Here is an 18798-nt window from a genome sequence, read left to right as displayed (position 1 = left end):
CCGGCGCGCGGGGCGCGGGCGATCGACGCGCGCGGTCGCGGCGGGCGCGCGAGTGCGGGGGCGCTGGCGTGTACGTGAACGTGAAGACGAAACCATGGGCGTGTGCGTCTCCGTGCACACGGTCGAGCGCGCGCTGGCGGACGAGGACGCGACGGCGCGACGGACGCGGGCGGCGATCGCGACGGCGGCGCTCAGGAGTCGATCGAACGCGACGTTCGTGCTCCACGGGACGCTCGCGCGGGCGGATGGGGTGAATCGAAACGGACGCGTGTACCCGCGGGAGACGTTGACGCGAGAGGTGTCGGCGTACGACGCGCTCAGGGTGAAGACGGGACGGGCGTACGGACGGTTGGAACACCCGAGGGCGTCGGATGCGGTGCGGTTCAGGGACGCGAGCGGGACGGATGGGAGAGAGACGTCGCATCGCGTCGTGGAGACGTATTGGAGCGACGACGGGAAGGAGTTGTACGGCTACGTCGAGGTGTTGCTCGAAAACGCGATGGGTCGGGAGGTTTTGGCGATATACGAGCGTGGGGAGCTGTTGGGGGCGTCGACGCGGTCGTGGAGCGGGTTGGAGGTGCGCGGCGACGGAAGGACGTACGTGGACGACGACATGGAGCTCCTGGCGTTCGATCTCGTGAGAAATCCGTCGACGGTGAGTCTGCACGCGCACGGCATGCTCGTTCCGGTCGATCGGGCGATGTACGAGTGGCCGAAGACGTAGGGCGCCGCGTCGGTGGTTGAGGAAGTACGGCGCCAACGTGGGACGCGAATGGACACATTTTTACAATACACGCGTTAGAGCTTTGAGAACACTGGAGGACGCCTCTCCGCGCGCGCGCGAAGGGCCTCGGAAAGGTCATCGCTCCTCAGCATCGCGGCGTTGTGTGCGGCGACGTAATCTAACCCCTTAGCCACGTTTGGGTCGTCTCTCGCTCGCAAGAGGACGCGCTTTGTCCCGCGAAGCGCCAGAGGCGACTTCTTCGCCAACTCCCTCGCCAACTCCATCCCCCTCGCGTCGACGTCGGCGACGACCTCCGTCACGAGTCCAATCGCCAGTGCCTCCCTGGCGTCGATCGTTCTCGCCGTGAGCGCGAGATCCATCGCGCGTCCGTGTCCGACGATCGTCGGCAACCGCTGCAGCGTCCCCAAATCCGCCGCCAATCCCAAATCCACCTCTTTGACGCAAAACCGCGCGTCCTCGCTCGCGATTCTCACGTCACACGCCGTTATCACGTCCACGCCACCGCCAAAACACACTCCGCTGACGCACGCGATCGACGGCGCCGACATCCGCTCGAGCGCCGACACCCCAGCCTGCATCGCCTCGATCGTTCGCATCAACGCCTCGTTCGCCCGTCCCGCGCACCCGTCCGCCGTCCTCGCGTCCAAGATCGCATTCGCCGTCGACAAATCTAACCCAGAGCTAAAGTTCCCGCCCGCGCCGCGCACGACGACGCACCGCGCTCGGCGATTCGATTCGATCGTCTCGCACGCCCGCTTCAACGCCTCGAACCCATCGCGATCGAGCGCGTTCGACGTCCGGGCGTGCGCGAGCTCGATCACCGCGATCGCGTCGGCGTCGACGTCGCGCGCGCGCGCGCGGGGCGCCGACGACGACGCGCGCATCGACCGGGGCGTCGTGTGGGGCGTCGACCGGTGCGTCGACCGGTGCGTCGTGTGTCACGTCGAAAGGCGTCGAAAGGCGTCCGCGGCGCGATCGAAAGGTATAATCGACCGGTGGACCGCGACGTCGACGTCACCGACCGGCGCGGGATGCGTTCGGCGCGACCGCGCGCGCGCGTGGTCCCGACGCGACCGCGCGTCGGGCGATGCGCGCGGTGGCGACGCACGGCGCGCGCTGGGTTCTTCGAGACGTTCGACGGCGACGCGGTGGTGGCGGTGCGAGACGGAATGGATCAGGCGAAGCGACTGGGCGCGCCGACGTGTCGAAGCGAACACGTGTTGATAGCGCTCACGCGGGGACGGGATCGGACGTCCAAGGCGTTGGTGAAGTTTGGTGTCACGGAGGAGGCGACTCGACGGGCGTCGATGGGGCGGAATGGGAACGTGGATGTGTCGGAGAGCGGGGCGGGCGGGTTGAAGGCGATGATGTCGTTCGGCGGACAAAAATCAGCGGGGCCGGAGGGGCTGTTGCCGCTGAGTGAGGAGTTAAAGATGGTTTTTGAAAGGGCTTCGTCCTCGGCGACGGAGGTCGGGAGTAAGGAGCTGGCGTTGGCGATGATTGATGACGTCTCGTGCGGGGCGAACGAGACGCTCAAGGCGATGGGGACAGACGTAAAGGTGCTCAGGAAGGAGGTCTCGGGGGCGAACGAGCGCGAACTCGTGGGAGCTGGGAAGAAGACGAGAAAGGCGAAGAAGCAGACTCTGAAAGAGTGCTCGATCGATCTCACCGAGGAGGCGAGAGAGGGGAAATTGGATCCCGTATTGGGGCGAGACGAGGAGGTGACGCGAGTGATGCGCATCTTGGTGCGAAGACGCAAGTCTAATCCGTGTCTCGTGGGCGAACCCGGGGTTGGGAAGACAGCCATCGCGGAGGGCTTAGCGACGATGATCGCCAGTGGGAACGTCCCGGAGTCGCTGAAGAATAAGCGCGTCGTGAGCCTACAACTCGGATTGCTCCTCGCGGACACCAAATATCGAGGCGAGTTTGAAGAAAAGATGAAAAACGTCCTGGAGGAGGTCAAAGCGGCAGGAGACATCATCTTATTCGTAGACGAGATTCATATGCTCGTCGGCGCGGGCGGGACGGGCGAAGACGGCGGCATGGATGCCGGTAACCTGATGAAACCCGCGTTGGCGCGAGGCGAGCTGCAGTGCATCGGGGCGACAACCATCGACGAGTACAGGAAACACATCGAGAAGGATGCCGCCTTGGAGCGGCGATTTCAGCCCGTGCGCGTAAATGAACCGAGTCCAGAGCAGTCTCTCACAATTTTGAGAGGTTTGCGCGCCACGTACGAGGAGCATCACGGCGTCTCCATCTCGGACGAGGCGCTCAGCGCCGCCGTCACTCTGGCGACACGTTACATCAACGATCGCTTCTTGCCAGACAAGGCTATCGATGTCATCGACGAGGCTGGGGCACTCGTGCAACTCAACGCTAACGGTTCAAATATTGTTGATGAGACGCACGTCACCGAGGTCGTCGGGCAGTGGACGGGCATTCCTGTGCAACAGCTCAGCGCCGACGAGTCAAGGACGCTGATGAATTTCGAGCAAGAGCTCGGAAAGCGCGTCATCGGTCAAGCTGAAGCCGTGCGGTCGATCTCCCAAGCGATTCGCCGTGCCCGAGCCGGACTTGCGGATGCGTCGAAGCCGGTCGCTAGCATCATTTTCAGTGGTCCCACTGGTGTGGGAAAGACGGAGCTTGCCAAGGCTGTCGCGCAAACGTACTTCGGCGCCGAGAAGGCGATGGTACGCATCGACATGAGCGAGTACATGGAATCGCACTCGGTGAGTCGATTGATCGGTCCACCGCCCGGGTACATCGGTTTTGGGGAGGGCGGTCAACTCACCGAAGCGGTGCGCACGAATCCGCACTCGCTCGTGCTTCTGGACGAGATTGAAAAGGCACATCCAGATGTGTTCAATATTTTGCTCCAAGTCTTGGAGGATGGTCGCCTGACGGATAGCAAGGGTCGAACGGTGGATTTTACGAACGCTATGCTCGTCATGACGAGCAACATCGGTAGTCGAGAGATTTTAGATTCCATGACGGGAGAGGGCGACGAGGAAGCCAAGTACAAGGCGCTTCAAACCAAGGTGAAGCGCGAGCTCGGACGCGAGTATCGACCCGAGTTTCTCAACCGCCTCGACGAAATCGTCGTCTTCAAGCCTCTGCAAAAGACTGAGGTGAGCGAGATCGCCGACATCATGCTGAACACGGTGGCAAAACGAGCGGCCGGTAAGGGAATTTCCCTCAAATTCTCCCCGAAATTCAGATCTGTGCTGTATGCCAACGGATTCTCCACGCGCTTTGGCGCCCGACCGATGCGTCGATGCGTCCGCGGTTTGTTGGAGAACAACTTGGCCGAGTGCATGCTCGACGGCTTCGCCTCCTCGGGCGATACCGTCACGTTCGATTACGACGAGGACGCTGATATCATAACCGTCTCTACGGCTACGAGCACGATGTCTCGCGAATTTTCCGTCGAATTTGCTTCCGGCATTGAGGACGACGCGTCCGACGACGCTCCGCCTCGGCGCGGCGGCGATTTCCCATCGTTCCCGAACGACGAATCCACCGGTACCACCGCGCAGGCGTTTGCGTGAGCGCGCGTCGCGACGCAATCTTTATCCACCCGCACGCGTTATTCATCACACATGTAGTACAACACATTGAACCAACCGCGCGCGTCGACGTCGTCGCTCCTCCCCCCGCCTCACTTCATCCCTCGCCATGGGCCGTCGACGCTCCGCCCCGCCCCCCCGAAGCGCCCCGCGCGGGTTCGGCGGCGCCCCGCCCCCCCAACGCACCGCGAGATCTAACGAACCGTCCCTCAGCGGTGGTTTAATGGGCACGTTGGCCCAAGGCGTCTCGTGGGGCATGGGCTCGAGCCTGGGCCGCGCCGCCTTCGGGACCATGTTCGGCTCGAGCGGCGGCGGCCAGGGCGCGGTCGAGGGCGAATCCACGTCATCCGCGTGCGCGAGCGCGTCGAGGGCGTTTGAACGATGCGTCGCGGACGCCGGAGACGACGTGGCGCGGTGCGAGAAGTTTGCCGAGCTGGTTTTGAGCTGCAAGCGAAACGGCGCGTAAACGTACGCGCGTTCCGGACGCCGGGCGCGTGATGCGCGCCCGATCCGATCGTCATCGGTAGGATGTCGTGAAATTTGTAAATCTACGCGCGGTGCGCGTCGCATCGACGCCAATCGATTCCATTCGTCGCTCCGACGTTTTGATTAAAACAAACTAGGATACACGCGCCGCGTTCGTTCGGGCGCACGAGACTCACTTGGGCACCACCTCCGTGATCACTGCGTCATCGATCGAGACACGCATCGTTCTGTCAGTCATTCGTCTATCTTTCATCGCCTCGTCCGTCGTCGCGCGCGTCTCTTCGTCGTTCGTCCGCGCGCGATTCGCGCCCAAGCCCTACGTCTCTCCGCGATCGCCCGACGCACCCGCTTTCCCCGGTTTCCCGCTCGCAAATTCCGTCATCTTGTAGTACACCGTCTCTCTCGCCTTTGCCTGCGTTCCGTCGTTCCCCGAGCGCGCGTTTTCGTCAGTCACCGCGCGCGCACGAGAGGAAAACTCGAGCGATCTGGTGCGATTCGTTCGATCGCCATCCTTCGCGTCCGTCGTCGTCCCGCACCTGGCTCAGGAACGGTTCCTTGAGGCTCTGTCGCACGATCTCTCCGCACGCGTTGGCGTACTTGAGATAGCTCATGCCGGCGATGCGCCAGTACGCCGCGGAGTTCGCGGCGGCGGAGGACATGGCGTCGAGATGTGCGGCGGGCGCGCGGGGCGGCGACGGGCGCGCGCGGTTGGACGCGGCGGGCGTTACAACCTTCTAAATGACTCGTCGAGACGGAAACAACGCACGGTACCGTCACCGCCGGCGGTTAACACGCCGTTGTGAATGGGGACGCAGGCGGCGACGCCGACGGAGGCGACGGCGCCGCCGCCGCGCGGGGTGAGGAATTTTTGTCGCGGGTGCGCTTGGGCGATGGCGGCAACGCGGTCGCCGTCCAGGGCGGAGTAGGCGTGTACGTCGCCGAATTGGTCGCCGGTGATGATGAGAGGGGTGGTCTCGTGATGAATGGCGGCGATGGCGGCGATGGATCCGGATTGGGGGAGGCGAGAGCGCCAGAGGATGGTGGAATCGTCGTCGCCGCCGAGCATGCGCAAATCGTGCGCGGCAACGTCGCCGCCGGAACCGCCCGTGATGAGAAAGGGCCAAGGAACGCCGTGAGGCGCGGTGAGGGACGGGAACTGCGACAATGCTGTGCAACCACCGGCGTGAGCGCGGATGATCCCTGGAGATGCGTGCGCGGGCTGCAGCGCGTCCCAGAGCACGACGGACTCGGGAAGGACAGAGGACACGCTTCCCGTGGAGCTCGCTGTCGCCAGAAGATTGGTAGACAGGAACAAGACGTCTTCACTCTTGCATCCTTTGAATCCACAATTCTTACTTGCCGCCGGCTCAACGTCTGGGGCGTCGCCGAGCCACAAGGTGACGTTTCCATCCGAAGTACACGCTGCAAGTCGCGCGCCATAAGGCGACCAAGCCACGGCGCGGGTGCTCGCCCCCGTACCCGAGGTGGATTTCTTCCCACCGAGCGACAGGACCGCCGCAGCGTGATCCGCGTTTTTACCGTGAAAGTCCCAGAGTTGAACGCCTCCGTAGGACGTACCAACGGCGAAGAAACTTCTGGACGGGTGCGACGCGACGCTTCGGGCGACGACGTCGTTCGCCGGCTCTCGCTTGATTGCTGACCGGTTTCTCCCCACGGGCTCGCTCTGTGCATGGGGGATTATTCCCGTCAGCGATGTCATATCCAATCCAGCATGCGTGGCCCAGTCGTGCTCGCGAACGTTACCGTGGCGCGGCGAAGTCGGCGTCGACGGTGTTTCGTCGTGATGCAACCAAGAATTCATCGACGACTTGAAACCAGAAATCGGCGGTTGCGCCCGGAGGAGTACCGCCCAAGCGTCGCTCTCGGATTCAGCCTTGCTTTCATTTAATTTGCGAAGGTTAACCACGGATAAACCTTGACGAACGCTGGCGAGACCGATCTCGTAGGGGACTTCGTGGTTGAAGCACATGTCATAGAAGCCGTCGTTTTGCATGGTCGCCACGGTGACTGGTGTTCGAAAAACGCGCTGCGTGTTGTCATCCAAACCGAACGAACTGTGATTCATCGCTTGCGTTGGCGAAGAAGGCGTCGACGGTGAGCCCTTTTCGCTCCTCTGGCTCTTTATCTTCACGCTCAACCTTCGGAGTTTACTGAATGCGTTTTGAGCGCGAGCAACCTTCTCCGTGGGCGAACTGTCGACGCTTAAATCTTGCCCAGATGGCACGCGAGGAATGCATACCGTTTTCACCTCTGTCGGTAGGACGGATCGCGTTCTCGTGTGCAGCTCTGTCGGTGAGGACGACTCCGTGGGCTCATCCACCGACTCCGCGATGAATCCCTTGAAATCTTCAACTTCCCATCTTCGTCTCAACAGCTTTTGCACATCAGCCACGCTCACGTTCCACGGTGCTTGTGCAAACACGCCGATGTCTTCATCGGTGATCTCGCACGCGAGACCGACACTGGACAGTGACGCCGATGCGAGTCGCGCGACATCGTCCGTGTATCTCGTTAGATGCGATGGAAACCTCTCGAGTGCGGCCAACGGAGCACCCAATGACTCGAGCGCATGTGCCAACTTTGCTGAGGCGCGATTCACCATGCTCTGCGCTCTCGAGACTACATTCGAGTCACAATCACGGGAGGTGGAGATGAATTTCACGTAATCTCCTGCTTTATGATCGTGCGTTTCGACCAACGATGCCGCCGTTGCGATAAAATCATCTGTTTCACCTATCAGCCAGTGCAAGGCCATGAGAGTCCAAGAATCTGACATCGCGGGCACCACGTCGTTCTTGAGCATTGATGCCACCTCCGTTCGGAAGCGGCCGACTCTCGGCGCCTCGTCGTCACCGAGTCCGGTGAGTCGAGCAATGGTGAGTGTGAGTGACAAGTCGCGTTTGTGCTTCCAAACAATTGACGCCGCATCGAGCGGTTGACCGCCGAGGATGAAAAACGCTGCCGCAAACTCGTATCGGTGTTTGGAAAGCAGAGCGTACCCATTTTTCAACGCAGCTTCACGGTGACGTTGCTCGCTGAAATCTCGGGACATGAACTCATACAGACGAATATTTTGTGTCGCCTTATACAAACCTGCGAGCACCTTGACACGATCGACGAGGACAAAGAAGAGTGCGCAGTCGTCCGCATTCTTTGTTCTCGAAAACTCTTCCTTGGCGCATTTTTCAATCATCACCCGCAGATCTTCATCTTTACGCAGCCAAATCGGTACTCCGAGCCGCTTAATTATTCGCCAATCCGCCTTGACACCGCATTCGTCATTCGTAAGATCGTCCAAGACTTCGGTGGTCGTGGCACTCTGAATTGCCCAACAAAGCTCTTCACCGCACGGATTTTCGTTGTCGGTTGATCGCCGCAAGCGACGCGTGTGCCAGATCGTCGCAAACCTTCGCGCAGCTTCATCCAGCTGGACATGCACGCGACTATCGAGCGCACGAACTGCGTCGATGACACCCAGCAGTCGCACACTCTCAGTGGGCGCGAGCTGCAATGTGTTTGCGTGAGCACTCACCAACTCTGTTGCAATTTCGGCCTCCTCTTGCGTGAAGATATCACAAACGCTCCTCTTCGTATGAGGTGAAGGCGACGTCGTCGAAAGTCCCATCATTGGCGTGGATTCAGCATCGGAGCCGAACGCAAAGGTTGCCGTCGGTGTCGTAGATACACCACCAAAAGAGCCAAACGCTGACATGTCAAACTCAGGAACTGACACCGGTGCGGGTGCTCGAGTTGAATCTGGGGCTTGATCAACCGTCTCGCTCGTGGACTCATTGGTAGCAATAATATCTCTAGGGAGCATCGAAGGGCATGGTGTAGAGAAATCACCAGCTTTGAGGTAAGCGACGACAGCTCGCAAGGATTTCCTCACGCGAGCGGCTCTGCCGTCCTCAAGCCAATCAAGCAGTACGCACGGATGATACGACGGTAAAGACCGCGATTCCTCTACGACACACTTCGCCAACCCTCCGTCACACGTGACGATATGAATCGATCGCTCCGTAGCCACGTAAATTGCGTCGCCGAGGCGACTCCACTCCATAGCGGAGACCACATCTCCGGCGACAGCCACGCGCGCTACGCATCTCCACGAAGCACCCTTCGACGCTGATACAGTCGTCGACGGCGCGTACACGCTGATTTCGGTGTTTATCGCGACAGCCAACGCGTGAATACCGCATCCAACGTCGAACCATCTGAAAAATCGTTTCACTGCCGGGTTGTTGTTCGCCACTTCTAAACGTTCAATCACCACGTCGATTTCACTGAGAATGACACCGACCGCGCAGCCACCTGCGTCATCGATAAACGCAAGCTTGCGTCCGTCGTCGGATAGTTCTCCGTCAATTGCACCAACAGCAGAGCACGCCTGCTTCACTCTGATATCGTCTCGTGGTGCCCGCTTGGGCACTTCACCGGCTTCATCAGAGACACTCAATGCCCCCGTCTGGTCTCTTCTCCACACATTTCGTACCCCGGACGCGTCGATGGTCACTAACTCTTCATTCTGCGAGTGTACCCGCATGTCAACGATGTTTGAGGCGTGTCCGCGCAGCGCCACGTTGTGTAGTTGTTCCAAAATATTCGGTCGATTTGAATCGACTCGTGCAACGACAATTCCGAAATTACGTGACGCTATGGCGATGCAAATGTCATCCTTCGACTGCGTCAAACTTCCCCTGATGACGACTTTGTCATCGAAACTCGCCGTCATGGTTTTCCTCTCTAGACTCATCGAGCCGCGATGCGCCACCACCGGTCGCCGCGCGCAGAGTGGATGCGACGTATTGGCATCAGAAATCGTCCACACGTGGACGCCGCACGCTCCATCCAAACCAATTATGGCGTGATCATACATCACGTCGCTTATTTCGCTCGTCTCCAGCCAATCAAACGACACCAATGGGTTCAATCCACCGTACGGAGTCTGAATCGTGCACGCAAGCTGCGCCGAGCCCTGCCCCCTCTCCGCGCGCAGCCACAGTCGAATCGCGCCGTCGCGACACAGCGTCGCCAAACTCTGCCGTCGCCAGCTCATGGACTCCACGCGAGCCGGATGCCTCAGCGCACTTATGACTTCGTTCGCGTCCCTGGGCACGACGTACACGAAGCGCTCGTCATCGTACGTCACCGCCACGTCGCCGCGCGAAACGTCTTCGCCCGCGCTCGCCCGCGCGCTCGCCGCCGCGCGTCCGTCCCGCCCAACCTCTCGCGCCCATATCTCACTCCCATCGCTCGCATCGACCACCACCACCTCACCGTTATCGTACGCGATCGCTAACCCCTCACCATCGTTCGTGAACGACAGCGCCGTCGCGCGCGCGTCCCGTCCCGCCGTCCGCCGCCCGCCGCCCGCGAGCGTCGCTCCACCCCTCCCACGCGCCATCGCGACCCCCCTTCCCACGCGCGCCCGCGCCCACACCATCGTTTCCCTCGCATCGTCCTCCGTCGTCGTCGACGCGCGCGTCGTCGTCGACGCGCGCGCGTTCGAGCGTCGCCGTACCACGTCGATGACATCCGTCGTCACCTCGCGCGCGCTCGACGCGTACGTCGCCTCCACCCGCGTCCCTCGCGCGCACACCAGGGCGACGTCCACGACATCGCTCGCCGGTCCGACGCACCGGCGCTCGAGCGCGCGCGCGCGCGGCATGCGCCCGTCGACGACGCGACGATGTCGCGCGTCAACGACCGAGGCGTCGGTCGAGCGGCGTTTTCTAGGGTTTGGGAATTAGGGTATAGGGTTGAGAGACCCTCGGTTCAGCGACCCGGCGCCCGCGACGATGCGGGAGATCTCGTCCGCACGCGCGCGCGATGTCGAGCGGTGACGAAGTGGCGCCCTTCTTCGGGTTCATGGGCGCCTCGAGCGCGTTGGTGTTCTCGTGCATGGGCGCCGCGTACGGAACCGCAAAGTCCGGCGTCGGCATCGCCTCCATGGGGGTCATGCGACCCGAGTTGGTGATGAAGTCGATCCTCCCGGTGGTGTTCTCTGGTATTCTCGGAATCTACGGGTTAATCATCGCGGTCGTGATCTCGTCGGGGATAAACCCGAAGTCGTACACCCTGTTCCAAGGATACGCGCACTTGGGGAGCGGCCTGGCGTGCGGTTTGAGTGGATTGAGCGCGGGCATGTGCATCGGCATCGTCGGCGACGCGGGGGTCCGGGCGAACGCGCAACAGCCGAAACTCTTCGTCGGGTTGGTCTTGATCCTCATCTTCGCCGAGGCTTTGGCCCTGTACGGGATGATCGTGGGGATCATCCTGAGCTCCAGCGCGTCGGGGGCGGCGTAGGTGGACGAGAGACGCTTTTATGAGACGCGCAGTCGATGTAAATGAACTAAGCGATTTGAATCAACCCGTTGTATCAACAGTTCCACCGCAGAGCGCGTCGCGTGAATACCTTCGCGGCGACGATCGCGTGTATCACGTGATGGCGGACGACGACAACGACTCGAGCGATGACGACGACCTGTTCGGCGCCCCCAAGGAGCTGGACGTCGCGTGGAGCGACGACGACGACGCCAAGGTGAGGAAATTCACTACACCTCTGAAACTCGACGGTATCGGGTCGGATTCGAGCGATGCGAGCGATAAAGAGGCGGATGACGACGACGACGACGTCAACGCGTACGATGACGTGCAGCGTCCGAGCGAACTGTCGTCCGGGAGGGACGGACGAGGCGGGAAACGCGCGTCTGCGTCTGCGTCAACGCAGAGTCCAGTGAATAAGCGATCGATAACGGTGGATGTACCGTCGAGCGTGAAGGAGGGAGAGACGAGTGCGGCGGCGCGGGCGCAAGCGCTTTTGAGTGGGTTCGATGAATTGGCGAGACCGGCGGTGCCGGCGTACGTGCCGGCGGAACGCGTCGCAGAGGTTGTGGAAGACGACGGGAGCGACGAGGAAGACATACGCGAGGTCAGCGACGTCGAGGGCGACGAGGTGGAGGACGATTTCTGCCAAGGTGATGTTGGCGAAGATTTGATGAAACTGGTCTTTCAGCTCCCCACGGGGGAGAAGTTTGATCGCTACGTGGGCCGACGATGGACGTTTGAGCGCATCATCAAGGCGTGGCGAAAGAGCGCGGATTGGGAGCTAGTGACCTTGGCCCTCGGCGACGCCACCGGTCTACGCGTCATTTGCGATGGAGACGTCGTTCGTGGCGGTGATACGCCGCTGGACTTCGATCTCGATGACGGCGACACGTTGGACCTGATGAAACCCGGGAAGGCGTGACTTCGGGATAGCTTGTAATATGTCTTTAGAATCGGTAGCGCAGAAATGGAAGCCTTATGAGCTCATTACAGCGTTTAGTCTACGTTTGCGAACTGAACACGTTTTCCCCTTTCGCTTGCCCATCACTGCGCCCCTTGGTGAGGAAATCCTTTTGCTCCTGTGTGAGCTCCCCCACTTGCGCCAGGTCGGCGTCTTCGGCGACAATGCCTCCGTCGCGCAAGACGTACGCCATCAACAACGAGATCAAAGACGACGCGACGACCGTTGCGGGATACAAGATGCTCTTCGTCGTCTTGAACTGGTGCACGCCGAAAATCCCGAGCCCGAGGGCGGTGAGAAGCATGATCGCGATCGCTAAGCCCCCGACGCCCCAGCGTCGAAGATCCCGCGCGTGCTGCTCGGTGGACTTTCTCGTGAACACAAACAGACTCCCGCGTGACCCCTTCCCCAGGCGCACGCTTTCGTCCAAGTACGTCGTGCTTAGAACCACGCTCGATTTCGGTCCGATTCGCAATTTCGGACCGCCAGCGACGGAGATACCCGGAGGATCGAAATCCGCTTTGACCGTGCGACCGTCGTTGAGCCCGTCCACTGCTCCAAACGTTCCCTCCAACGTCACCTCACCCGGTAGACACCCAAGTACGGTGAACGCCACGCGATTCTCAATTCTATTCGGCGCGAACAAATTTTGCTCCAACCCGATCGTCTTGAACAAAAATCTCCCGAGCGGCGACCTGAACCGTCCGCCCGCCGGATTCCCAACCTGATTCTTCCCCACCGAGACGTAACTGACGTCGTAAAAGCCAAAAATCCCCTCATTTTCGCACGTTCGATCACTAAGCTGCGTCGCTTCCAACGCTTCGATCTCTTTGTTCACCGTTTCTCGATCATCCACCGACATCGCGTTCCCGACGTCGCTGTTCTTCACGAGCTCCGCCAACGCCTTCGCTCTCGCCTCAACGTCCCCGGCGCTCTTTCGCGACTCGTCCCCGCGCTCTCGTCCTGGCACATCATCGATCGCGATCGTCCGCGTCTTTCCGAGCGACCGAGCACGTCTGAGATCGAGCGCGCGCCGAAGAAGCGGCGCCCGAGTGCATCGAGAACTATTTCTGGCATCGGCGAACGTTCGACGTTTCTGTCCGTCACGACGCGTGTTTACGCGTGCGTTCACGCTCGGCGTGATGGTTAAGACGCGCATGGTCGTCCTCGTCGTACGCGGGCGAACAGAGGTGAGGCGACGCCGCGCTTCGCGAGTCGAGGACTGAGGGTTGAGGCGGTGGATATCTCATGGAGAGCGAAGGCGTTGACCGACCGCGCGGCGTAGCGAGCGATAATGGTGGACTTCACATGGTGTATGAAGCGTTACAACGTGAGCAGTTCGCCTGCGCGCTTTTCAGCGCGAGCTGCGGCGATCACCGGCGTGCTTTGTGGTGGCTAAATAAATACAGCGCTTCTCGGAGAGGTGCGACATTGTCTTGTTTCATCGTTGCCAGACGCACCAGTCGTGGTCGCCGGCAACGCGTTCCCAGCCATCGCCAGCGGGGGACCAGTTATCGCCGCCGAGTTTGACGGCTACCTTACCGTCTACAATGGCAGCGTACAAACCGTCGGTCGCGGCAACGATTTGAAGCTTACTACGGCTGTGAATACCTGAGCGTTTACGAACATCCATCAACGTCTCGATGTTCTCGCGCAAGTGCTCACCCCAATCGAAGAAGTGATCCCACAGAACGCACGGCGTGCCAGGGTGAGTTAATATGTACGCATAACCCATGCTGACCTTATCGTTCGGGAAGGGCCAGTGTCCCTGAGTCGAACCGGTGTCGTGGTTGTCGATGAACGTCACCGCTCGTGCTGGCCATAAACCAATAACTCCGGGAGCGCGTCCCTTGCTATCGATGAGGCGCCAGAACTCGGACCGACCGCAAGCCTCTTGAAGAATGCCCTTGGTGGTGAAATCAAACGCTGTGGTGTTCCCTCCTGCCGCATCGATCCAGTTCACGATGCGCTGACGGTGTGCGTCTTGGTCGTATTCCAAACCAGCGCCGTAAGCAAGCGTGTCCCAGTACTCACCCACAGCGAACTCCGGATCCATCGCCTTGATATACTCCCCAGCGAATCGACCATCGTAACCCTTTGAAAAGTCAAAACGAACGCCGCCAAATCCGACGTCGTCCTTCAACCATCGGAGCCATTTTGAGTAGTCTTCACGCACTGTATCGTTGGTGTGATCGATGTTCGGCGCGCCAGAGAACTCGTCTCCCGTCGGGTGGTTACCCATACCCCCGAATTGCGGATTTCTATTGTCGATCGCCCATTCGCCCCAATCCATGCCGGTGCCTTCCCAGCGGTTCCACTTGCCCCCAGCTCCCTGGTGCGTGGCGCAGCGGTGGTTCAACACCGCGTCAAGAACCGGCAAGACATCGTGCTCCTTGCAGTTTGAAATGAGGTTTCGCAACCCGTCCTCCGAGCCGTACTTGCTGTTCAGCGAATAGAGTTGACGGGGCATGTACCCTTGCGGCGCGAGCGAATCCGCCGGCGGTGGCAGCCAAACTTGCGTGAAACCTGCTCTGTTCATGACTTCAAGCCTTTCCGAGACAATCGAGTACCAATCGTGGTTGTGGCTCTCCCAGTGGAAACCTTGAAGCATGACTTCTCGTCCGATCGCGATGCGTGGCATTACGCCAGACTCCCTGGCGATATCATGTTCTTCCTCAACCGGGGCAGGTTCGACGAAGGGCTCAGCAACCGGTATCGCATCCGTAACGACCTGGGACTCTGTGAACAGCTGCATGAAGTCTGTTGCGCTCTCATCAACGCTGCTGCTTGCATCGCCAAACAACTCATCCTCAACCTCTTCCTCGACTTCTTCAACCGGGACCATGACGTCTTCGATAAACTTCACCGTCTCCTCGGTGAAATCATCTGTCATCGGCTCACTCTCCTCGAGGTCGCGCACCTGCGGGAATGGTTTCAACTCGACACCGGCGCTCTCGGCGAGCGCCTTCTCCAACCTGTCAATTTGTGCCGCCAAACGACCGATCTGAGACGCCGCACCTTCGCTGACGGCGTCCATGGAAGACTCCAGAGCAGTGACCTTCGCGAAAAGAATGTCGATACGCCCTGCACCGTGATCCATGAGCGGGTGGATGCTTTGAAGCTCGCTTTGAACTTTCTGCATCTCTACTCGCAAACTGTCTCGAACTTCTGCAAACGCATCACCAACACTGGCGATATTTTCTTGTAAACTGGATGCGCTCTCTGTGGACCCGTCGGCTTTGTAAGACGAGCCGCTCACCATCGCACTTTCCAAGGCTTCCAACCTGGCGACCAAAGCTTGAGGAACACTGGGACGCGTCTCGAGCTCGAGCTGCAAGTCGTTCACTTGATTCTCCAGCTCCTTCACTCTCTGCATGGCGTTCATCTCGAGTCTCGCGAGCTCATTCTTAAGCTGATCTGCCGTTTTCTCTTCTTCGACGTCTCGCAAGACCAAGTTTTCCAGTTCCGTTACCTTGCTTACGACGGGGTGGTTGTCGAAGATGTCCTCGCGGAACAATCGCTCCTCAAGCTCAACCAACTTTGTAGCCGTTTCCGTCGCCTGAGCGCGAACTTGACGCGTGGCAGCCTGAGCATCGAGCCACTTTTGGTGGCTCTGTTTGAAAGCTTGCTCCGCCTTGATTCGCTTTTGTTGCTCCAACTCTGCGTAATACCGAGCCTCTGCGAGTCGAGCGTTCAAATCTCGCTCGCGTTGCGCTCGTGCAGTGAAATCGCTCCCTCCACCAAGGAGAGGAATGCCATCCGGAATCACATCGCCGATAGCGTCTAAGCTAGCGTCGAATTTCTCTCTCACGCGCTGCATCATGGTAGTCATAGGTCGAGAAGAAGCACCGACGGCGACTTCAGCCTCGAGCTCGACTTCGAACTGCGAGTTCACTAAGACTTGCTGTTGTCGCTGAAGATCCATGCTCGCCGCCGTCGCCCTCGGCGTCCCTCCACCAGATCGACGCATTTGCTGCTTTTGTCTCACAGGTTCGCTCTGAGCCGCTGCGGGCATGGCTCCCCTCAAGAGCCTCCGTGTGCGCGCGGTTTGATACTGCGCGTCCAAACCGTAGTACGACTCACTCGCGCCTGGCGGCAACCCGTCCGGCAATGGTCCTCTCGGATCCCTCCCTTGCCCACCGTCACCGCGCCCGTCGTAGCCCCATCGATCGTCCGGTTCTTCGCCGTCATCCTCGTACGCCATCATGTCACGCTCGTACCTACCTTGACGACCGCGTTGCTTGAATTTGCCGACAAAACCGCGGATGCCGTCCGCGGTGTCTTCGACGAAATCCCTCGCCGAGCCACCCCGTAACGCGTTATCGGCGGCGCGAATCGCTAGCGCGACGCCCAAACCGAGTGCCGCTCCCGTCGCTGCGGATCCCACGATGCTCTTCACCTGGCCTCTCGTAAAATCCGCAGGTGCGATGATGTGCGTGTTCGCACTCCGCATAGGGGCTGGCGCCAAAGCCTCCATTCGCGGCGCATCCGTGTGAATCCCCACTTCTTCGAACATCATGCGCTCCAACGCCCCCCACTGCCCGTTCGCCGGCATACCGTACCGCGTCTGCAGCGTCTTCACTGCCTCAGCTGTGCGCTCGTCAAAGGTTCTGCGTGCGCGACAAGAAAGTCAGTCACCAGTCACCGTACACATTCGAGCACGCGCATCCATCACACGAATGTGCTTTTTATACCGCCCTGCACTTTTCGTGCACACGAAAACGCGTCGAACGCGAACAAAAGCTCCAGGGTTGCCACATGAATTCAAAAATTCCAAACGGACAAACGCACCCTTCAGCCGTCCCGACGTCGACGATTCCCTCGTCCATCAGTCTCTGTTGTAACCGCGCGACATCGGCGCCTTGCGATCCAATCTCCAGCGCTGGTTTCACGTGCGTCGCGCGCGTCGCGCGCGTCGTCGTCGAGACGCGCGCGCGCGACCCGCTCGCGCGCGACCCACGCGCGCGATTGCGCATCGGCGCGCGCGCGGCGATCGCGGTCACGGACGCGAGCGACATCGCGCGCGACGACGCGCGCTAAATTATGCCTTCGAACGCGCGAGGACGCGGCGTCGGAGCACGCTCGTGCGTGACGCGCGTCGACGTCTTCGGCGCGGGCGATGTGCGATTTAAACTTAAACGGGACCGCGGTCTCGCAGTCAAAGTTTAGTCGTGCTTCTAGATGGCGTTAAAACGCATGATACTACACACTATTTTTCGCGGGAAACGAATCGTCTCAATTGTCCGACGTATTCGACGATTTTTTACCCCGTGCGTGTGTTTAGGCTATTCCACGCGCGCCGGACGAAGGACGCGCGGCGACGAAGGCGTCGATCGGTCTCCGTCGACGCGCGATCGCGCGTCGAGGCGATCGCACGGAACCACCGCTCGTTGGCTATGCTTCTACTTTTACTTATTCCAAACACACGTCCTACGAAGCGCGCGTCCCGCGCGCGCGCCCGCCGCGCCCGGCCGCCGCCTCCTCACTGGCGCCGAATCGCGTTGATCTCGTCCGCGAACTGCTGCGCGATGTCGCTCACCTCGGCGCGAAGATTCGTCACCGCGTCCCTCAGCGCCTGCACCGGGGTCGTGTTCGCGTTCGTGTGCACTTTCAGTATCACGCGGTGATCCGTCGGGTGCGGGTTCTTGTACCCCGCGAAGACGACGTCCGGGTTCTTATGCAGCTCCCTATTCGCGCGTTTCCATCCTCGAGCGGTCAGTCGTCCGTCATCACGCGCACCCATCGTTCACGCCCGTCGGTCGCGTCCATCGGTCGCGCGAGCGCGCGCACACGACGCACATTCGAAGCAGATTCGCGAGCGTGTGATCCTCGCGCTGAATCACAAACGTCCCCGCGTTCTCCACCTTGGTGTCCCGCTCGTACGTCACCTTGCGCTCGCCGTCCGGGAGGACGAAACGATCGGCCCTGGACGGTTGGTTCATCGTCGATCGAGCGCGCGCGCGCGCGTGTGGCGTTTGCGTCGCGGTCGTCGACCCGCTCGCGGTTCATCGAGCGACGCCGCACTCTTCGCGCGCGATGTCGAGCGCGCCGAGCGCGCGCGGCGAGGACGAGGGACGCGATATCTCCGTCGGGGCCCTGATCGATGATCTCACGGTGCGTCGACGGGGGCGAGGTGGCGGCGATGCGCGTGGACGAGGGATCGCGCGATGTCGGTCGAGTTCGCGCGACCGCGCGCGCGCGAGGGGAGATTGGACGCCGAGGGGGTTTGTATCGCGTGCACGACTGACGGTGGATCGCGCGCGATGACTCGGCGACGCAGAGCGACGACGTGGAGCTGCGATTGAAGTCGATCGCGAAACTGCCGACGATCGCGCGCGCGCTCGGCGCGGACAGAGCGCGAAGTGAACTCGTGCCGTTTCTCACGGAGAGGGACGATGAGGACGATGAGTGTTTGTTGGCGATCGCGGGGGAACTGGCGAACCTGATCGATGTCGTGGGTGGACAAGAGCACGCGCACGTGTTGTTGGCGCCGCTCGAGACGTTGATCACGGTGGAGGAGACTGTGGTGCGAGACAAAGCGGTGGAGACTGCGTGCGCGGTGGGGCGAGCGATGTCGTCCGGGGGAATTGGGAAGTACTTCGTGCCGTTAATCGAGCGATTGGCGCGGGGAGATTGGTTCACGGCGCGCGTGAGCGCGTGCGGGTTGTTCTCGACGGCGTTCGAGAAGT

General features: G+C 60.7%; 12 protein-coding genes across 12 annotated transcripts; 6 read left to right on the top strand and 6 right to left on the bottom strand.

Annotated features, from left to right (window-relative positions):
* Positions 1 to 94: 94 nt before the first annotated feature.
* On the top strand, positions 95 to 724 carry OT_ostta07g02030 (Peptidase U9, T4 prohead protease; the record flags this gene model as incomplete). Its single annotated transcript, XM_003080268.2, has 1 exon — positions 95 to 724. One exon carries the CDS (start codon positions 95 to 97, stop codon positions 722 to 724), a length of 630 nt encoding a protein of 209 aa, XP_003080316.2.
* A 74-nt stretch (positions 725 to 798) lies between these two features.
* On the bottom strand, positions 799 to 1629 carry OT_ostta07g02020 (Crotonase superfamily; the record flags this gene model as incomplete). The annotated part of the gene is made up of 1 exon (XM_003080267.1): positions 799 to 1629. One exon carries the CDS (start codon positions 1627 to 1629, stop codon positions 799 to 801), a length of 831 nt encoding a protein of 276 aa, XP_003080315.1.
* Positions 1630 to 1914: 285 nt separating this feature from the next.
* On the top strand, positions 1915 to 4296 carry OT_ostta07g02010 (Clp, N-terminal; the record flags this gene model as incomplete). Its single annotated transcript, XM_003080266.2, has 1 exon — positions 1915 to 4296. One exon carries the CDS (start codon positions 1915 to 1917, stop codon positions 4294 to 4296), a length of 2382 nt encoding a protein of 793 aa, XP_003080314.2.
* Positions 4297 to 4423: 127 nt separating this feature from the next.
* OT_ostta07g02000 (unnamed product) lies at positions 4424 to 4780 on the top strand (the record flags this gene model as incomplete). The annotated part of the gene is made up of 1 exon (XM_003080265.1): positions 4424 to 4780. One exon carries the CDS (start codon positions 4424 to 4426, stop codon positions 4778 to 4780), a length of 357 nt encoding a protein of 118 aa, XP_003080313.1.
* A 192-nt stretch (positions 4781 to 4972) lies between these two features.
* On the bottom strand, positions 4973 to 5459 carry OT_ostta07g01990 (ATPase, F1 complex, epsilon subunit,mitochondrial; the record flags this gene model as incomplete). Its single annotated transcript, XM_022983781.1, has 3 exons — positions 4973 to 4998; positions 5146 to 5212; positions 5337 to 5459. 3 exons carry the CDS (start codon positions 5457 to 5459, stop codon positions 4973 to 4975), a joined length of 216 nt encoding a protein of 71 aa, XP_022839413.1.
* Positions 5460 to 5524: 65 nt separating this feature from the next.
* Positions 5525 to 10225, bottom strand: OT_ostta07g01980 (RAVE complex protein Rav1 C-terminal; the record flags this gene model as incomplete). Its single annotated transcript, XM_003080263.1, has 1 exon — positions 5525 to 10225. The coding sequence occupies one exon, from the start codon at positions 10223 to 10225 to the stop codon at positions 5525 to 5527; it is 4701 nt and encodes a 1566-aa protein (XP_003080311.1).
* Positions 10226 to 10650: 425 nt separating this feature from the next.
* OT_ostta07g01975 (V-ATPase proteolipid subunit) lies at positions 10651 to 11127 on the top strand (the record flags this gene model as incomplete). Its single annotated transcript, XM_022983780.1, has 1 exon — positions 10651 to 11127. One exon carries the CDS (start codon positions 10651 to 10653, stop codon positions 11125 to 11127), a length of 477 nt encoding a protein of 158 aa, XP_022839412.1.
* A 139-nt stretch (positions 11128 to 11266) lies between these two features.
* On the top strand, positions 11267 to 12070 carry OT_ostta07g01970 (V-ATPase proteolipid subunit; the record flags this gene model as incomplete). Its single annotated transcript, XM_003080261.1, has 1 exon — positions 11267 to 12070. The coding sequence occupies one exon, from the start codon at positions 11267 to 11269 to the stop codon at positions 12068 to 12070; it is 804 nt and encodes a 267-aa protein (XP_003080309.1).
* A 79-nt stretch (positions 12071 to 12149) lies between these two features.
* Positions 12150 to 13268, bottom strand: OT_ostta07g01960 (unnamed product; the record flags this gene model as incomplete). The annotated part of the gene is made up of 1 exon (XM_003080260.2): positions 12150 to 13268. One exon carries the CDS (start codon positions 13266 to 13268, stop codon positions 12150 to 12152), a length of 1119 nt encoding a protein of 372 aa, XP_003080308.2.
* A 282-nt stretch (positions 13269 to 13550) lies between these two features.
* On the bottom strand, positions 13551 to 17127 carry OT_ostta07g01950 (Glycosyl hydrolase, family 13, catalytic domain; the record flags this gene model as incomplete). Its single annotated transcript, XM_022983779.1, has 2 exons — positions 13551 to 16719; positions 16901 to 17127. 2 exons carry the CDS (start codon positions 17125 to 17127, stop codon positions 13551 to 13553), a joined length of 3396 nt encoding a protein of 1131 aa, XP_022839411.1.
* A 464-nt stretch (positions 17128 to 17591) lies between these two features.
* Positions 17592 to 18051, bottom strand: OT_ostta07g01940 (DNA-directed RNA polymerase Rpb11, 13-16kDa subunit, conserved site; the record flags this gene model as incomplete). Its single annotated transcript, XM_022983778.1, has 2 exons — positions 17592 to 17796; positions 17909 to 18051. The coding sequence occupies 2 exons, from the start codon at positions 18049 to 18051 to the stop codon at positions 17592 to 17594; spliced, it is 348 nt and encodes a 115-aa protein (XP_022839410.1).
* A 94-nt stretch (positions 18052 to 18145) lies between these two features.
* On the top strand, positions 18146 to 18798 carry OT_ostta07g01930 (Armadillo-type fold; the record flags this gene model as incomplete). The annotated part of the gene is made up of 2 exons (XM_022983777.1): positions 18146 to 18223; positions 18390 to 18798. Coding segments are annotated over 2 exons (487 nt in total), but the record flags the coding sequence as incomplete, so codon positions are not given.

This window comes from Ostreococcus tauri, assembly GCF_000214015.3.
Source record: "Ostreococcus tauri WGS project CAID00000000 data, contig chromosome 07, whole genome shotgun sequence".
NCBI lineage: Eukaryota > Viridiplantae > Chlorophyta > Mamiellophyceae > Mamiellales > Bathycoccaceae > Ostreococcus > Ostreococcus tauri.
This window is presented reverse-complemented; position numbering and strand designations above follow the sequence as displayed.